The following is a 13,324-nucleotide window of genomic DNA, read 5'->3' as shown; positions in this document are numbered from 1 at the left end:
AGCGGAGTGTTGGTGTTGTATTTGATGCAGTCACTGGTGATGACGAGGGGGTCCAGTGTGTGCCCTGCAGAGTATGCTGCTTATGAGATGAGCTGGTTGAGTCCAATGTTGTCCAGGCTTTCGATGAGTGCTGTGGAGCATGAGTATTTTCTGTCATCTAGGTGGAGGTTGAGGTAGCTGAGTAGTATGTAGGCTCTGGAGTCGATGGTGAGTGTGGCAACAAAGTCAGTAATGAGGTTGGTAAAGTTGACTCACGGTTTTTGGTGGTTGATGAGCAAGGGTTCCTTTCAAGGTGAATTTTTTGGACAGTTGCAGCTTGGAGTGCTGGTGTTCCATGTATGGGGTGATGTTCTCTGTGGATGTAGTACATTTTATGAATTGCTTAAAGATGATAGCGAGTCCTCCCACTGGCTTGTGATAGTGGTCCTGTCGAACAATCTTGTAGCTGTCTGGGTTAACTGTGACGATGTCGGGAACCGATGTGGGGTTGAGCCAGGTTTCAATGATGAAGAGGATGTCTGTTGCGTCACTGCTCAACTGGTCCCATTTTTCAGTTGAATGTTTGCTGACTGACTTTTTGTTAAAAAGTATGCATGCAAGTAGGTCTTGACAAGTAGACTTTGTTGGGGATTTTGTTGGTGTCTGCTTGGGATGTGTGGGTAGGTGGCTGCAGAGGTCCAGGAGTGGACAGGAACACATGCCGCTTGCATTTAGCGCACCAGCGTCATGCCCTCTGCACAGTCACACAGCTGCTGCCATTAAGTAGGTCTTGGACGGGAGGAAAGAGGGAAGGATGAGCATGGGAGGGCGGTGGGTAGGGCTGGTTTTAATGGGAAGAAGAGATGGGAAAGCCGCAGGAGCAGGTAAGAAGTGGGAGAGGAGGGAGGCTTTAAATGCCTGGAAGGGGTAGAGGGACTGCAGGGAGTGCAGTGTGACAGAGGTCTGAGCATGGAAAGGGAAGAAGCCTGGCCCAAAGGGCTTAACTGGTCAGAGAAGCAGTCACATGTAAGTGGTTGGGGGGGCTGGGCCTAGGCTACATTTAAGACTTCTGTAACATTTCCTTCTTCACCTTCGGAATTCATAAAAGACTAATAGGGTATATGAGTACTTTTCCTATGCTCCAAAAAATGACCTGCCCTACTAACACCCTTCCTGGGCATTGAAGGAAGTGACCCAGCTAGGGTCACCCGGGTCACTCTCGACCTCCTCTTGCCTTCCAGTAATGAAGCGTCGCTGACGCAGTAGAGAATACACGCAAACTAGTTTATTACAAAGTACACTGCAGTGGAGTCCAATCTGACCAGCCTCCTATGATGGCTGACGAGGGGCTGGCTCTAACAAGCATAATGTTACATTATGTAGGTTGTGGAGCACAGAAAGACCCGCCTATTAGGAAAAAGTACTGGTAGCTATCGAAATACAATGGGGGAACAGAACATAAGTTTCAATTCCCCAGCCTGGTACAAGCTATCTACTATATAGGTGGGGAAGCCCTCTATGTAACAGAAAAGACAGGTGTTAATCAGCAAGTTTCAACACTGGAGAAACAAAACTTACTAAGGACCATTTCTCCTAAATGAGCAAGTATCAGTTTCGAATATAATACAAAATGGTGTCTTCAAGAACTAAAATGGTGGTACAGATGTCAACCTAATTAACGCAACATCTGCATCTTCTGGTTGCGTCTACACACAATATGCAAATATAATGTATTAGCTATATAAATGCTAACATAATATTGGGTAAAATACAAGTAAGATGACAATGTTATGTTTCAACTCTATCAGCATGGCGGGACAGGGCAGTCTTTTTTAAAGAAATGGGGTCAGTTTGCACTAAGTTTCAGTGTTTTTACATTAAGACACTATTTCCTGAATCATTTTTACCTAGTGAGCACTTTCTTTATTTGTAAATGTGCTATCTGGTTAAAAATACAGTAAATCCTACATTTTTGGGAATGTGTTCTATTTATTTGAGTAATTGGAAAACATGACTTTTATGGGAACACTTCTGTTTCAGAATCTTGTACACAAGGTGTAAGAAATGGTGATTACAATGAACTCAATGTTTCATTTTCAGATTTTGGGAAAATTCTTTCCAAGTAGCGAAGAGTAGTTGTAGGACTGATGTATTCTTTCTATTTGTAATGTCTAGGATGCAATGACTTTTTGAAAGTCTGGACAACTTTTTAAAAGTTTCAAATAGATAATCAAAACTGGATATTGAATTGTATTATGCTTAACATGTTTGAAAATTTCTATGAATGATTTATTGTTGAATTTATGTCTTTCAGGTTTTGATGCCACATCTAATAGAAATACTGAGCAAGCAAATTAACAAACAATTAAGCTGTGGTTATGATATAGCAAAGGGGTTTGTGATTAGTGAAGAAGATATAAAGAATGTAGTAGATCAGATTTCTGATAATAAGAAAATTACTCAGGTGAGAAACATTCTAACAAAGAAGCATTAAAAAGCGTAGTTCAAATTCAGTGGCCAATGTTTAGTAGAGGGTCAAAACCCACCATGCCTCAAAATTTCAATAGCACATGTGAAAAGTTTAAATTTGAAAGTACTTATCTTGGGAGGAGGGAGGGCCACATGTGTAACTATGAATGATAGAGAACTGCAGTTACAGGTATTGTAGGCTTCCCTGTATTCAGTTTCTATTGGTTGTGAATTCCATAAGGTTTTACTTTTTTAGTGTTTACCAATGTTTTTTTTTAAATTGCACATATAATTGGTTATCTTTTACAAGCCTGCTAAAAAATGAATATACACACTGTTAGCTATAGGGCCTTTGGGGACAGCAAATGTGTGCTTCTGCATAAAGAAAGCATCTTAAGGCACAAAGAAATCTCATGCCATGCAGGATGCGCTGGGACATTTGACTGTGCAGTGAAGTGTATCTGATAGAGACATCTAGCTATAGATTCCTAAACTTAGAATATCCCCCAGGCACCAGACTGGATCTGGAGATTTTTCAGCTGTACCTCTGCGCCCCAGGCAAAGGTGTCGCATGGATCCGCCCTGACGTCGTCTACGGATATGACATCATGGGAGCCATATAAGTCCTACCTGGTGCTCTGATGTCAGTTTTCTTCTTTTCTGAGCCTGCAGCTTCTCCGGGAGAAGCGGTTCCTCTGGCTTCTTCCTGTTTCTTTGGTCTTACAGGGGCGTTTTGCGTCTGGGAACTGTGAGCTGATGCCTTCAGGCTTTAAGTCGTGTGAGACCTGTTCGCAGCAGATGTCGGAGACGGATCTGCATGGGATTTGTATGTGGTGCTTGGGTGAGCACCAGGACTCCATGAAGTGTTTTGCCTATCTGAATCTGAAACCAAAAGAACGCAGGATGAAATTGTTGTCCACCCGGCTGTCCCGTTTGAGGTTCCACCTCGAGCTGGGGCTCTTGTTCGGGGCAGGTTATGGAGTCGTTCCCAAGGCCGTCGCTCGTCTTCCTCAGGTAAGCACAAGAAGAAGTCATGGAGGTCGTCGGCCTCACATAGTCGTGAAGTTGTTGCCCGCTGCACCTGGTCTTTACCGGACATGGCCCCAGAGCAGTCAAACCCTGCTTACCCCCCCTTTCCTGGGGTTGGGGCGATTAGGACCAAATGGCAGCCTATTACCAGGCTTTACAGGCCATCTTTGGGTTGGCCCCTCTCCCTGGCATGCCTTCATGCTCCACAGAGGTGGTTGGGACTCAGACTGGGAGATCACCGGCGGGTTCATCCTCTGCGCCAGTAGAGTATCCTGACTCTGGTTCTGGAGTCGCTGCGACGGATGGTGGGGCTTCCCATTCAAGTGTTGGGCAGCAGTCCACCTACGGAGTAGGGACACAGTCTTGTGGGGCTCCCTGTGATGACATCTAATGCAGGCGCAGCAGGAGAATTATCCCCGAGTCGACGTCGTCCCACACCGTTGTCTCTCATCGCGGTGGAAGTCTGGTCGAGGCCGACCCAACACTGGTCAATAGAGTCTCCTACAGCATTCGTCTTTGCAGTGCCGTCTCAACATCATTTGAAACTGGAGACGTCCTTTCCTCCTCCATTGGTGGGTGAGGCCCCTGGGGATTCCCCCCCCCCCCAGTGTTTTTTATGCGTTCTTCAGAAGAAGTTGATATGGATCAATTGCAGGCCCATTGCCCTCCTCAAGCTGCAGAACCTTTGGCGGACATGTTAGCCTGCAATCATCCCCTAATTATGATCTGCTGTCACCACCTACAATCGCCACGGAGGCTAGTGCAGTGTTTGCATGAGTTGTTTATAAAGCTGCTGATATATTACAGTTCCTCAGTTCTCTTCCAGGGGATCCTCATGAAAGTCATAAGCATTAGAATATTCCCGCCCATGCGCGGGACCCCGGAAACACTATATCATATGTGCCCCACATATATATACATATATATATATATATAAATAAACATAGATATAAAAACATGCAATAGCAGCCAAATAACATCAGAACTGAAATATGCTGTGAAGAATTTCCACCATACATGAATAATCAGCATTAGAAACATGAGAAACAACACCAAAGATTGTTTAGAAACTGTTTTAATGCTTAGAAAACAGTAGAAATTCTCATAACTCACTGGAAGCATAGGAAGAGGCTGCATTGCAAACACACAGTCTAAAAAGACTGAAAAGCTAACCTGTAGCTGAATAGCAATAAACTGGCACCGTGCCTTTAAGGCACTCATGACCCCCTGTATCACATCATGCCCCAGGGGTGACAGTTAGGTCAGTTGTTCTTTCCGGCTCCTTCAGGAAGGATCCTGGTTACACAGCTCCACTAATTTTCTGTTTCCAGACAGAAAATTACTCACTTTGAACAACTTTTTTCACTTACTTTGACATTTTTCATCTTGTCAAGTAAGGAACTGCCTTTTTAAGTCAGTTTACTGGGCATTTTCAGTGAAAATGCCTTCACTTTTTGATAAGTGTCCTTCTTGTGGTAACAAGAAAGCAAAATCATACAGCCACTATGTTTGTATCCTGTGTCTGCCTGAAGAACATGATCCAGGCACCTGTTTCTCACTGCGAGCACCTGTCAGGAAGAACTCTCAAAGACAGGGAGAGAATTCGCATCTATGGCCTGGATCATAGGTCATCCAGAGGAAGGTCTCCGGGGAAGAAGGGTTCCAAGAAGACCAAAATATCTTCAAAACACAGGTCTTTCACCCCTTCAGCCTCAGCGTCAGGCTTGTTGCTGAGGAAAGAACCACCGGTGGATCGTTTGGCTTCAAAAAGGCCGTCAACGGCAGGCTCGCCGTCAAAAAGAAGAACAGGTACGTCGACGACGTCAAAGGATCCAATTCCGTCGTCGAGATCCCCTCCACCGTCGTCAGCCGGGCGTCGATCGGCGTCGAGAGATGTGACTTCGCCGCCGTCAACCGGGCGACGGTCGGTGTCGAGATCAAAGGCCCCTAAGCCGTCATCAACCAGGCGACGATCGGCGTCGAGGGAGGTCACTCCTCCGCCGTCGTCATCCAGGCGACGACCGTCGTCGAGAAGTGTGACTCCTCCGCCGTCGTACAAGAAGTGGCGTTCGGCGTCGAGGACCAAGACCCCTCCGCCATCGACAGTAACTCGGCGATCGGCGTCGAGGACGCAGTCTCCATCAGTGTCTCGTCGACGCTCGACGTCGAGGGTGTCCAATACCCCTCCGCCGGTAGGGTGTTAAAATATCGATTACAAAAATATAGCTGACATAAATATAGTTGTAAAAATATCGTTTACAAAAATATCAACTCCCTATACTTAAACAGGTAAGTACATAAATATCGACTCCAAAATATCGTTGTAATTATTATAGATGTAAAAAATATCGACTTTTTAAAATAATTAAAATTACATTAAATAATAAATAAATATAAGTACTATTAACAAAATACATGACATTACTGTTATTTTTTAACTATTTAAAACAAGATTACTACACTTTTTAATTATAAACTTAAAAAATGTGGACATATACATATATTTAACACATTACTTTATATAACAAAAATAATACATAGATTTAATTAAAATATACAATATATTACTAATTAAAACATTTGATAGCGTAGGAGTAAAAATTACTATTCCCACCTCCAGCGGGTGCAACAGTAGGGAAAGCGTTGGATAGCGTAGGGGTAAAAATTACTATTCCCACTCCAGAGGGTGCAACAGTAGGGAAAGCGTTGGATAGCGTAGGGGTAAAATGTACTATTCCCACTCCAGGGGGTGCAACAGTAAGGAAAGCGTTAGATAGCGTAGGGGTAAAAATTACTATTCCCACTCCAGGGGGTGCAACAGTAGGGAAAGCGTTGGATAGCGTAGGGGTAAAAATTACTATTCCCGCTCCAGAGGGTGCAACAGTAGGGAAAGCGTTGGATAGCGTAGGGGTAAAAATTACTATTCCCACTCCAGGGGGTGCAACAGTAGGGAAAGCGTTGGATAGCGTAGGGGTAAAAATTACTATTCCCACTCCAGGGGGTGCAACAGTAGGGAAAGCGTTGGATAGCGTAGGGGTAAAAATTACTATTCCCACTCCAGGGGGTGCAACAGTAGGGAAAGCGTTGGATAGCGAGGGGTAAAAATTACTATTCCCACTCCAGGGGGTGCAACAGTAGGGAAAGCGTTGGATAGCGTAGGGGTAAAAATTACTATTCCCACTCCAGGGGGTGCAACAGTAGGGAAAGCGTTGGATAGCGTAGGGGTAAAAATTACTATTCCCACTCCAGGGGGTGCAACAGTAGGGAAAGCGTTGGATAGCGCAGGGGTAAAAATTACTATTCCCACTCCAGGGGGTGCAACAGTAGAAAAAGCGTTGGATAGCGTAGAAGTAAAAATTACTATTCCCACTCCAGAGGGTGCAACAGTAGGGAAAGCGTTGGATAGCGTAGGGGTAAAAATTACTATTCCCACTCCAGGGGGTGCAACAGTAGGGAAAGCGTTGGATAGCGTAGGAGTAAAAATTACTAAATGTATTTAATAATTTATAAAATAACAATTATTATTATTTTTTTTAATCATTAATTAAATAATAAATCAATTAAATTGTAATTAATTTACTACATTTTCACAAAAAAAACCTGTACACACACCTAAAATTAATTAAAAAATTAACATAATTAATTACATAATTATTAATCAATTAACTAATTGAAATTAATTAACTATTATTTATTACACTATTTATATTCATTTAAAACATTAATTAATCTATTATTTCATTATATTTAAATTACTTCCCACCCTACTCCCCTATAAACCCACAACCCGCTACGGAACTATTAATACTAAATTCAACATAAAATACATTATTAACTAATAAAATACTACTAAAAATACTACTTTGACTACAAATACTCATTAAAAACACTACATTACTTATAATTATTTAAAAAACGATATTATTGTAAACTATGTTTTTGTAAACGATAGTTATTACAACTATGTTAATGTTAACGATATTACTTACCTGTCTGTCGATATTCTGGTCAGACTATATTTTTGTCATCGATATTTCTTCCTGTAGATATTTTTGCAGCGATATTTAGGTAAGTCGATATTTTTGCGACGATATTCCCGTTCTGTACCCCTCCGCCGTCGTCGCACAGGCTCTTGACGTCGAGACAGAAGACTCCGTCGACGGCTGGTCATCGCTGTTCGACGTCGAGACAGAGAACTCCGTCGACGGCCGGTCATCGCTGTTCGACGTCGAGGCAGAGAGCTCCGTCGATGACTGGGAATCTTCGTTCGACGTCGAGAGAGAAGCCTTCGTCGACGACTGGACATCGTCGTTCGACGTCGAGAGAGAGGGCTCTGTCGACGGCCGGGCATCGCCGTTCGACGTCGAGGCAGAGAGCTCCGTCGACGACCGGTCATCGCCGTTCGAAGTCGAGACAGAGAACTCCGTCGACGGCTGGTCATCGCCGTTCGACGTCGAGAGACCATAGATCCTCACATAGACATTCGAAGTCGAGATTGTTTGACCCGCCGACTCCCCGAAGGCGTTCGGCGGCGAGGGAAGAACGCTCGACGTCGAGGCATTCAGATGTGATCATGGTAACGGAGTCAGCTTCCCGTCATTCCACTTCACGGTCCTCTGGCTCCTCAACTGCATCTTCAAAGTCCAGAAGTCCTGTGCGCAGATCTCCTGAGCGTCGGCCAGATCCTTCGGCCGAGCAAGTCAGATTATCACCTAGATGGTACAAGTCTTTGGACCATTGGCGAGAATCTGGAGCTACCAAACGTATGCAAGAATATGCCAGCCCACAACACAGATCTCCTCTTCAGAATCTGGTAGAGGAGATGGACAAGCGTAGTCCTCCCAGGCGCAAATTACCTGTGAGAACACCAACCAGATCTCCCAGAAGGTCCCGATCTCCAGAAGAAGACCTCGTTCAGAAGATCGGATCAGATCTTGCTCTCCTAGATGGGAGGAACGTTCAAAAAGATCGCGGGAGAGGAGGCACAGTGCTCACCGTAGACGTCTACGAACTCCGTCTACTTCATCTACCTCTTCTACCAGGTCTTCCCAGAGGGACTACTCCCCTACGTTGACGGACAGTCCTACGTCCAGATCCTCCCCAGTGGATGACATTGGCACGTATCTGGATGTCCTGCAAAGAGGAGCACTGAAACTGAACATTGAAATGTCTGTCCCTCAAGTTACAACGACAGTCATTTTTGAGACTTTACACAAAAAAGCTATCTCCCGTCCACTGCTGCCTTTAGTCCCGGGGATTATGGATCCTGTCAAAGAGATTTTCCTAACTCCAGCAGCTATCAGAGCGGTGCCAGCCGCATTCAGAAGAAATACAAACCGTCCTCTTCTGACCCTGTTTTTGTAAAATCTGACCCTCCAGCAGACTCTGTAATTGTGGCAGCGGCGAGGAAGACGCATGCAGTTGCCGGTTCCTCTTCAGTCCCACCAGACAAGGACAGCAAATCTCAAAACTCCTGGTTTGCAGCTCAGCTGCATCTACTCTTAAAGTTTCTAGTGCGGCTGCGCTTCTGGGTCGATACGACAGAGCCTTATGGGACTTATGGAAAGGTTCAAATCCAAGCTGCCAAAGGAAGACCAGCAGGATTTTGAAGAGACTTGACAGAAGGATGTCTGGTGGCAAATTAGATGATAAGCACGGCTGCGGATGGTGCAGTACTTGCGGCGCATTCTTATTCACATGGGGTTTGTGCCAGGAGGTCGGCCTGGTTGTGCCTTACAGGTCTGAAGCCGGATGCTCAGCATCACATCCTTAATCTCCCCTTTTCGGGTTCCGCTCTCTTCGGGGAACATGCTGACGAAGAACTGACCCAAATGAAGACGGAACTAGACACAGTGAAAGCGGTGGGTTTGCAGAAGAAAAGAGAATTCAAACGCCGCTTCAAGACCAACAGGGGGAGAGGGGCTCAACAGAGGGTTCAAACCCCTCAGTGGTCCCAAAGTAAGAACCAGGGTAAATCCCAGTTTCGAGGCAAACCCAGCAGAGGTAGAGGAGGTCACCAACAATCCTCTAACACCACAAGAGGAGGAAAGGCCTGAGCAGTGGATTCCTCTGGCGCCGTTACCCACTCCAGTGGGAGGAAGTGCTTCACAACACCTGGCAGAGTGGGTCAGCATCACAAAGGATCAGTGGATGCTGAATATACTGCGTAATGGATACAGGCTACGTTTCCGTGCGCCTCTGAAGAACATTCCTCCAAAGAGCTCTTGCCCTCACCAGCTAAGCTTGCTCCGAAGAGAGGTGAAAGTCCTACTGCAAAAAAGAGCGAAAGAGGAGGTTCCTCCCGCTCAAAGAGGAAAGGGAGTTTACTCCAGATACTTTCTTGTCCCCAAAAAAGATCAGGAGGACAAGTTCAGACCAATACTCGATCTGCGACTATAAAACAAAGTCATCGTCAGAGAAAAGTTCTGCATGTTAGCGCTTCACCAAATATGCCCACATCTTCAAGCCGGAGATTGGATGTGTTCGGTGGATCTGCATGATGCGTACTTTCACATCCCAATTGCTCAACACCATCGCAGGTACTTGAGGTTTGTCGTAGGGAACAAACACTACCAGTACAAGGTGCTACCCTTCGGTCTCAAGTCCGCACCACGAGTCTTCACCAAATGCATGGCAGTGGTGGTGGCTTTTCTTCACAAAAAGGGACTCTTCACCTACCCATACCTGGACGACTGGCTCCTAACAGGCCCATCTCCGGTACAGGTAACGCACGACCTACAACTGTGCCTGCACCAGTTGCAGAGGCTCAGCCTCCATGTGAACCTGGAGAAGTCAGTCCAGCGGCCTACACAGTCCATCCACTACCTAAGCTCCGTTCTGGACACAAGAGTGGGAAAAGCGTTTCCTTCGGAGGAGAGACTTTTTTCCATGAGTCAGAAATGTGGGATTCTGCTAGAGTCTCGGCTTCCAACAGCCGGACAAGTAGCATCCCTGCTGGGTTCCATGGCATCCTACATTTTTCTCACCCCAAACGCCAGGCTGAGAATGCGTCCTCTACAACAGGCTCTGGAGGACCAGTGGGACCAAGCGACAGGACGTTGGGAGGATCGTATCACTCTTTCCCAAGCGACGAAAGATGCCATCAAATGGTGGACTCGGAGAAAGAATGTACTGGTGGGGATACCGTTTCACCAACCTCTTCCATCCCAGTCTATAGTGACGGATGCCTCTCTGCAAGGCTGGGAGCACACATGGGTCCGCTTCAAATTCAAGGCCAGTGGTCTGCGCAGGAGCAGACATACCACATCAATATGCTGGAACTCAGAGCGGTATTCCTGGCTCTCAAAGCTTTCTTTCCAGCGATAGAGTCCAACTCAGTCCTAGTTCAGACGGACAATACGACCACCATGTTCTATCTGAACAAACAGGGAGGCACAAGATCTCGCCCACTCTCGAGAGAGGCTCAGACAATCTGGCATTGGCTTCTCTCTCGAGGCCTCAAAGTAGTGGCAGTGCGCCTTCCAGGCGAGTTGAACGTAAAAGCAGACGCACTCAGCAGGCACTTCGAAGATCAGCCAGACTGGGTGCTAAACGACGAAGTAGTAGAAGAGCTTTTTCGTTGCTGGGGTCGTCCAACCATAGACTTGTTTGAAAACGCCAAATGCCACGTCTTCACGTCCAGGTTCCACCGGCCAGGAACGCAGGGGAATGCTCTACTGATGGATTGGTCAGGGACGTTCGCGTACGCGTTTCCTCCCCTGGCTCTGATTCCGAGAGTAGTTTCCACTCCTCAGGTCAAACATGGAAATGATCCTGATAGCTCCGGATTGGCCGCGGCAGTGGTGGTACCCGGACCTTCTACATCTGTCTGTGTGTCCACACAGACGACTCCCTTGCAGGCCGGACCTGTTGAGCAAGATGAACGGGAGGATAATGCATCCCAACCTCCCATCACTGAACCTAACAGCATGGCTCCTGAGGTCCTGCAATATGGACATTTGAACTTGCCTCCAGAATGCCCTGACCATTTTAAAAGAGGCTAAGAGACCTTCCACGAGAGTGTCCTATGCGTTCAAGTGGAAAAGATTTTACTTATGGTGTAGGCATCATCACTTAGATCCGACTAAAGGGCAGGAGGACGTCATCTTGCCATACCTCCTTTCCCTGGCAACTGCTGGTTTAAAGTACACTTCTATTAGAGTGCATTTGTCAGCCATAGTAGCATACAGAAAATCACCTGATCAGATTTCTTTCTTTCAGGTTCCAGTGGTTAAGGACTTCCTCCAGGGGTTGAAAAAAGTGTATTCCCCAGTGCGAAATCCTTCTCCTCCATGGGAATTAAACCTGGTTCTATCCAGGTTAATGTCACCTCCTTTCGAGCCCATCCACAAGGCCTCCTTGCAACATCTCTCTAGGAAGGCAGCTTTTTGGTGGCGATTACCTCTGCGTGCAGAGTAAGCGAGATACAAGCGCTCCGTGCGAAGGAACCATATACTGTTTTCCACCACAACAGAGTAGTCCTAAGGGCTTGGAGTTCTGGACTTTTTGGTTCCGTCCAGAGGTGTCAGGGAACAACACCCAAAGACCCCGGAGTTCCACCTGCCTTGGTGCACAAATGAACAGAAACACGGGCTTCTCGATGGTGGCGTCAAAGACCAAAGGTTTATTACTGCAGGGACACAGAAGTCACAGAAACTACGCATGGGCAGTAACTAGGAGCCTGTTCCAATTGTACAAAGAGGGTTGCTCCTTATATACTGAATTTTGGCCTTCAGGCGAATTCTTTACATGTTGGTGCGTTCCCAAAACCTTTGTGTCATAAACAATAAATATTTGGCGTACATAGGAACCGTTGATAAAATCTGTTACAAAACATCTACGAAGAGGGGTTCCCACTAGTTCATCACAATCCCTTGTCAATATTGCATTCAAGAGCTGGACCGCCTCATCGTAAATTTCGTTACCTCCCCCTAATAAAGATTCGGAAAGAAAGGAACGGAGCCAGGTGTGGAAGATAGAAAAGCGGGATAAGAGATGTTTGTAGGTTGTAAATGGGCAAGGCTACCGGCTTCGGCCGCCTAATCGTGATCAGGACAATGGACACGAAGACCAGTTTAGCTGGACTGGCCTTGGGCAGAGGAGGCAGCCTTTGTCGAGTCATGCAGCTACAGCGTGATCTGGTCTAAGGTGCACGTGTCCTGTAAGAGGTGAATCTCCGGCTAAGGCTACGTGTCCTTAATCGAAATGAAGTGATTAAAGGCTATTGCGTATGTGAGGGCAAGAAACACAAAATGGCGGCCATGATCTAAGATGGATGCCGTGGGTAGATCAGAAATGTGTTTATAAAAGGAGTGCTCTTGCTCGTAGCGTAGCGAAAACACCAGGATATACTAAATGGATCATTTGCGGTTCGCTGATACCAATATTATGTATTTCCGACAATATTGAAAACACGGGTTCAAATCGTCACGGAACCTCAGACCCTCCTTTTGCCCTTACATAGGCAATTACTCAGTCTACGTCAGAGTCTAATTCTATGCTCATCAGGTCAGTGACATGCTGTTGTATCATCATCCTTTCTCGTGCCTTTTCTCCAAACGCAGGTGGTTTCCTAAAACAAGTTGCAGCACAAAGACTACACAGAGCAGGACCACACTGGATAATCAGGCAACATGAGAATAGGAATACTAAGATGACACCAATGACCATCAGAACCTTCCATCCCCACGCTGAGATCAGAGTCCAAAATCACTCCATGAAGGACCAGTTTCCCTTGTCTACGTGAATAGAGTCGGAAATCTTGTGTAGCTTAGAGATCGCCTCATAGACTGTTGGAGCATTATTAGGAATAAAGACACAGCAGCTCGATTGGATCATTCTACATACC

General features: G+C 46.0%; 1 protein-coding gene across 1 annotated transcript in view; it reads left to right on the top strand.

The window, feature by feature from the left end:
* LOC147733265 (sperm-specific sodium:proton exchanger-like) overlaps positions 1 to 13,324 on the top strand; it is a 4,638,748-nt gene that overhangs the window by 3,678,471 nt on the left and 946,953 nt on the right. Inside the window, exon 14 of the mRNA XM_086958943.1 lies at positions 2,294 to 2,443. Within this exon, the coding sequence (XP_086815069.1) occupies positions 2,294 to 2,443 (150 nt within the window). The remainder of the gene's footprint in view (positions 1 to 2,293; positions 2,444 to 13,324) is intronic.

Source organism: Lissotriton vulgaris, chromosome 2_1, assembly GCF_964263255.1.
Source record: "Lissotriton vulgaris chromosome 2_1, aLisVul1.2, whole genome shotgun sequence".
Classification (NCBI taxonomy): Eukaryota; Metazoa; Chordata; class Amphibia; order Caudata; family Salamandridae; genus Lissotriton; species Lissotriton vulgaris.
This window is presented reverse-complemented; position numbering and strand designations above follow the sequence as displayed.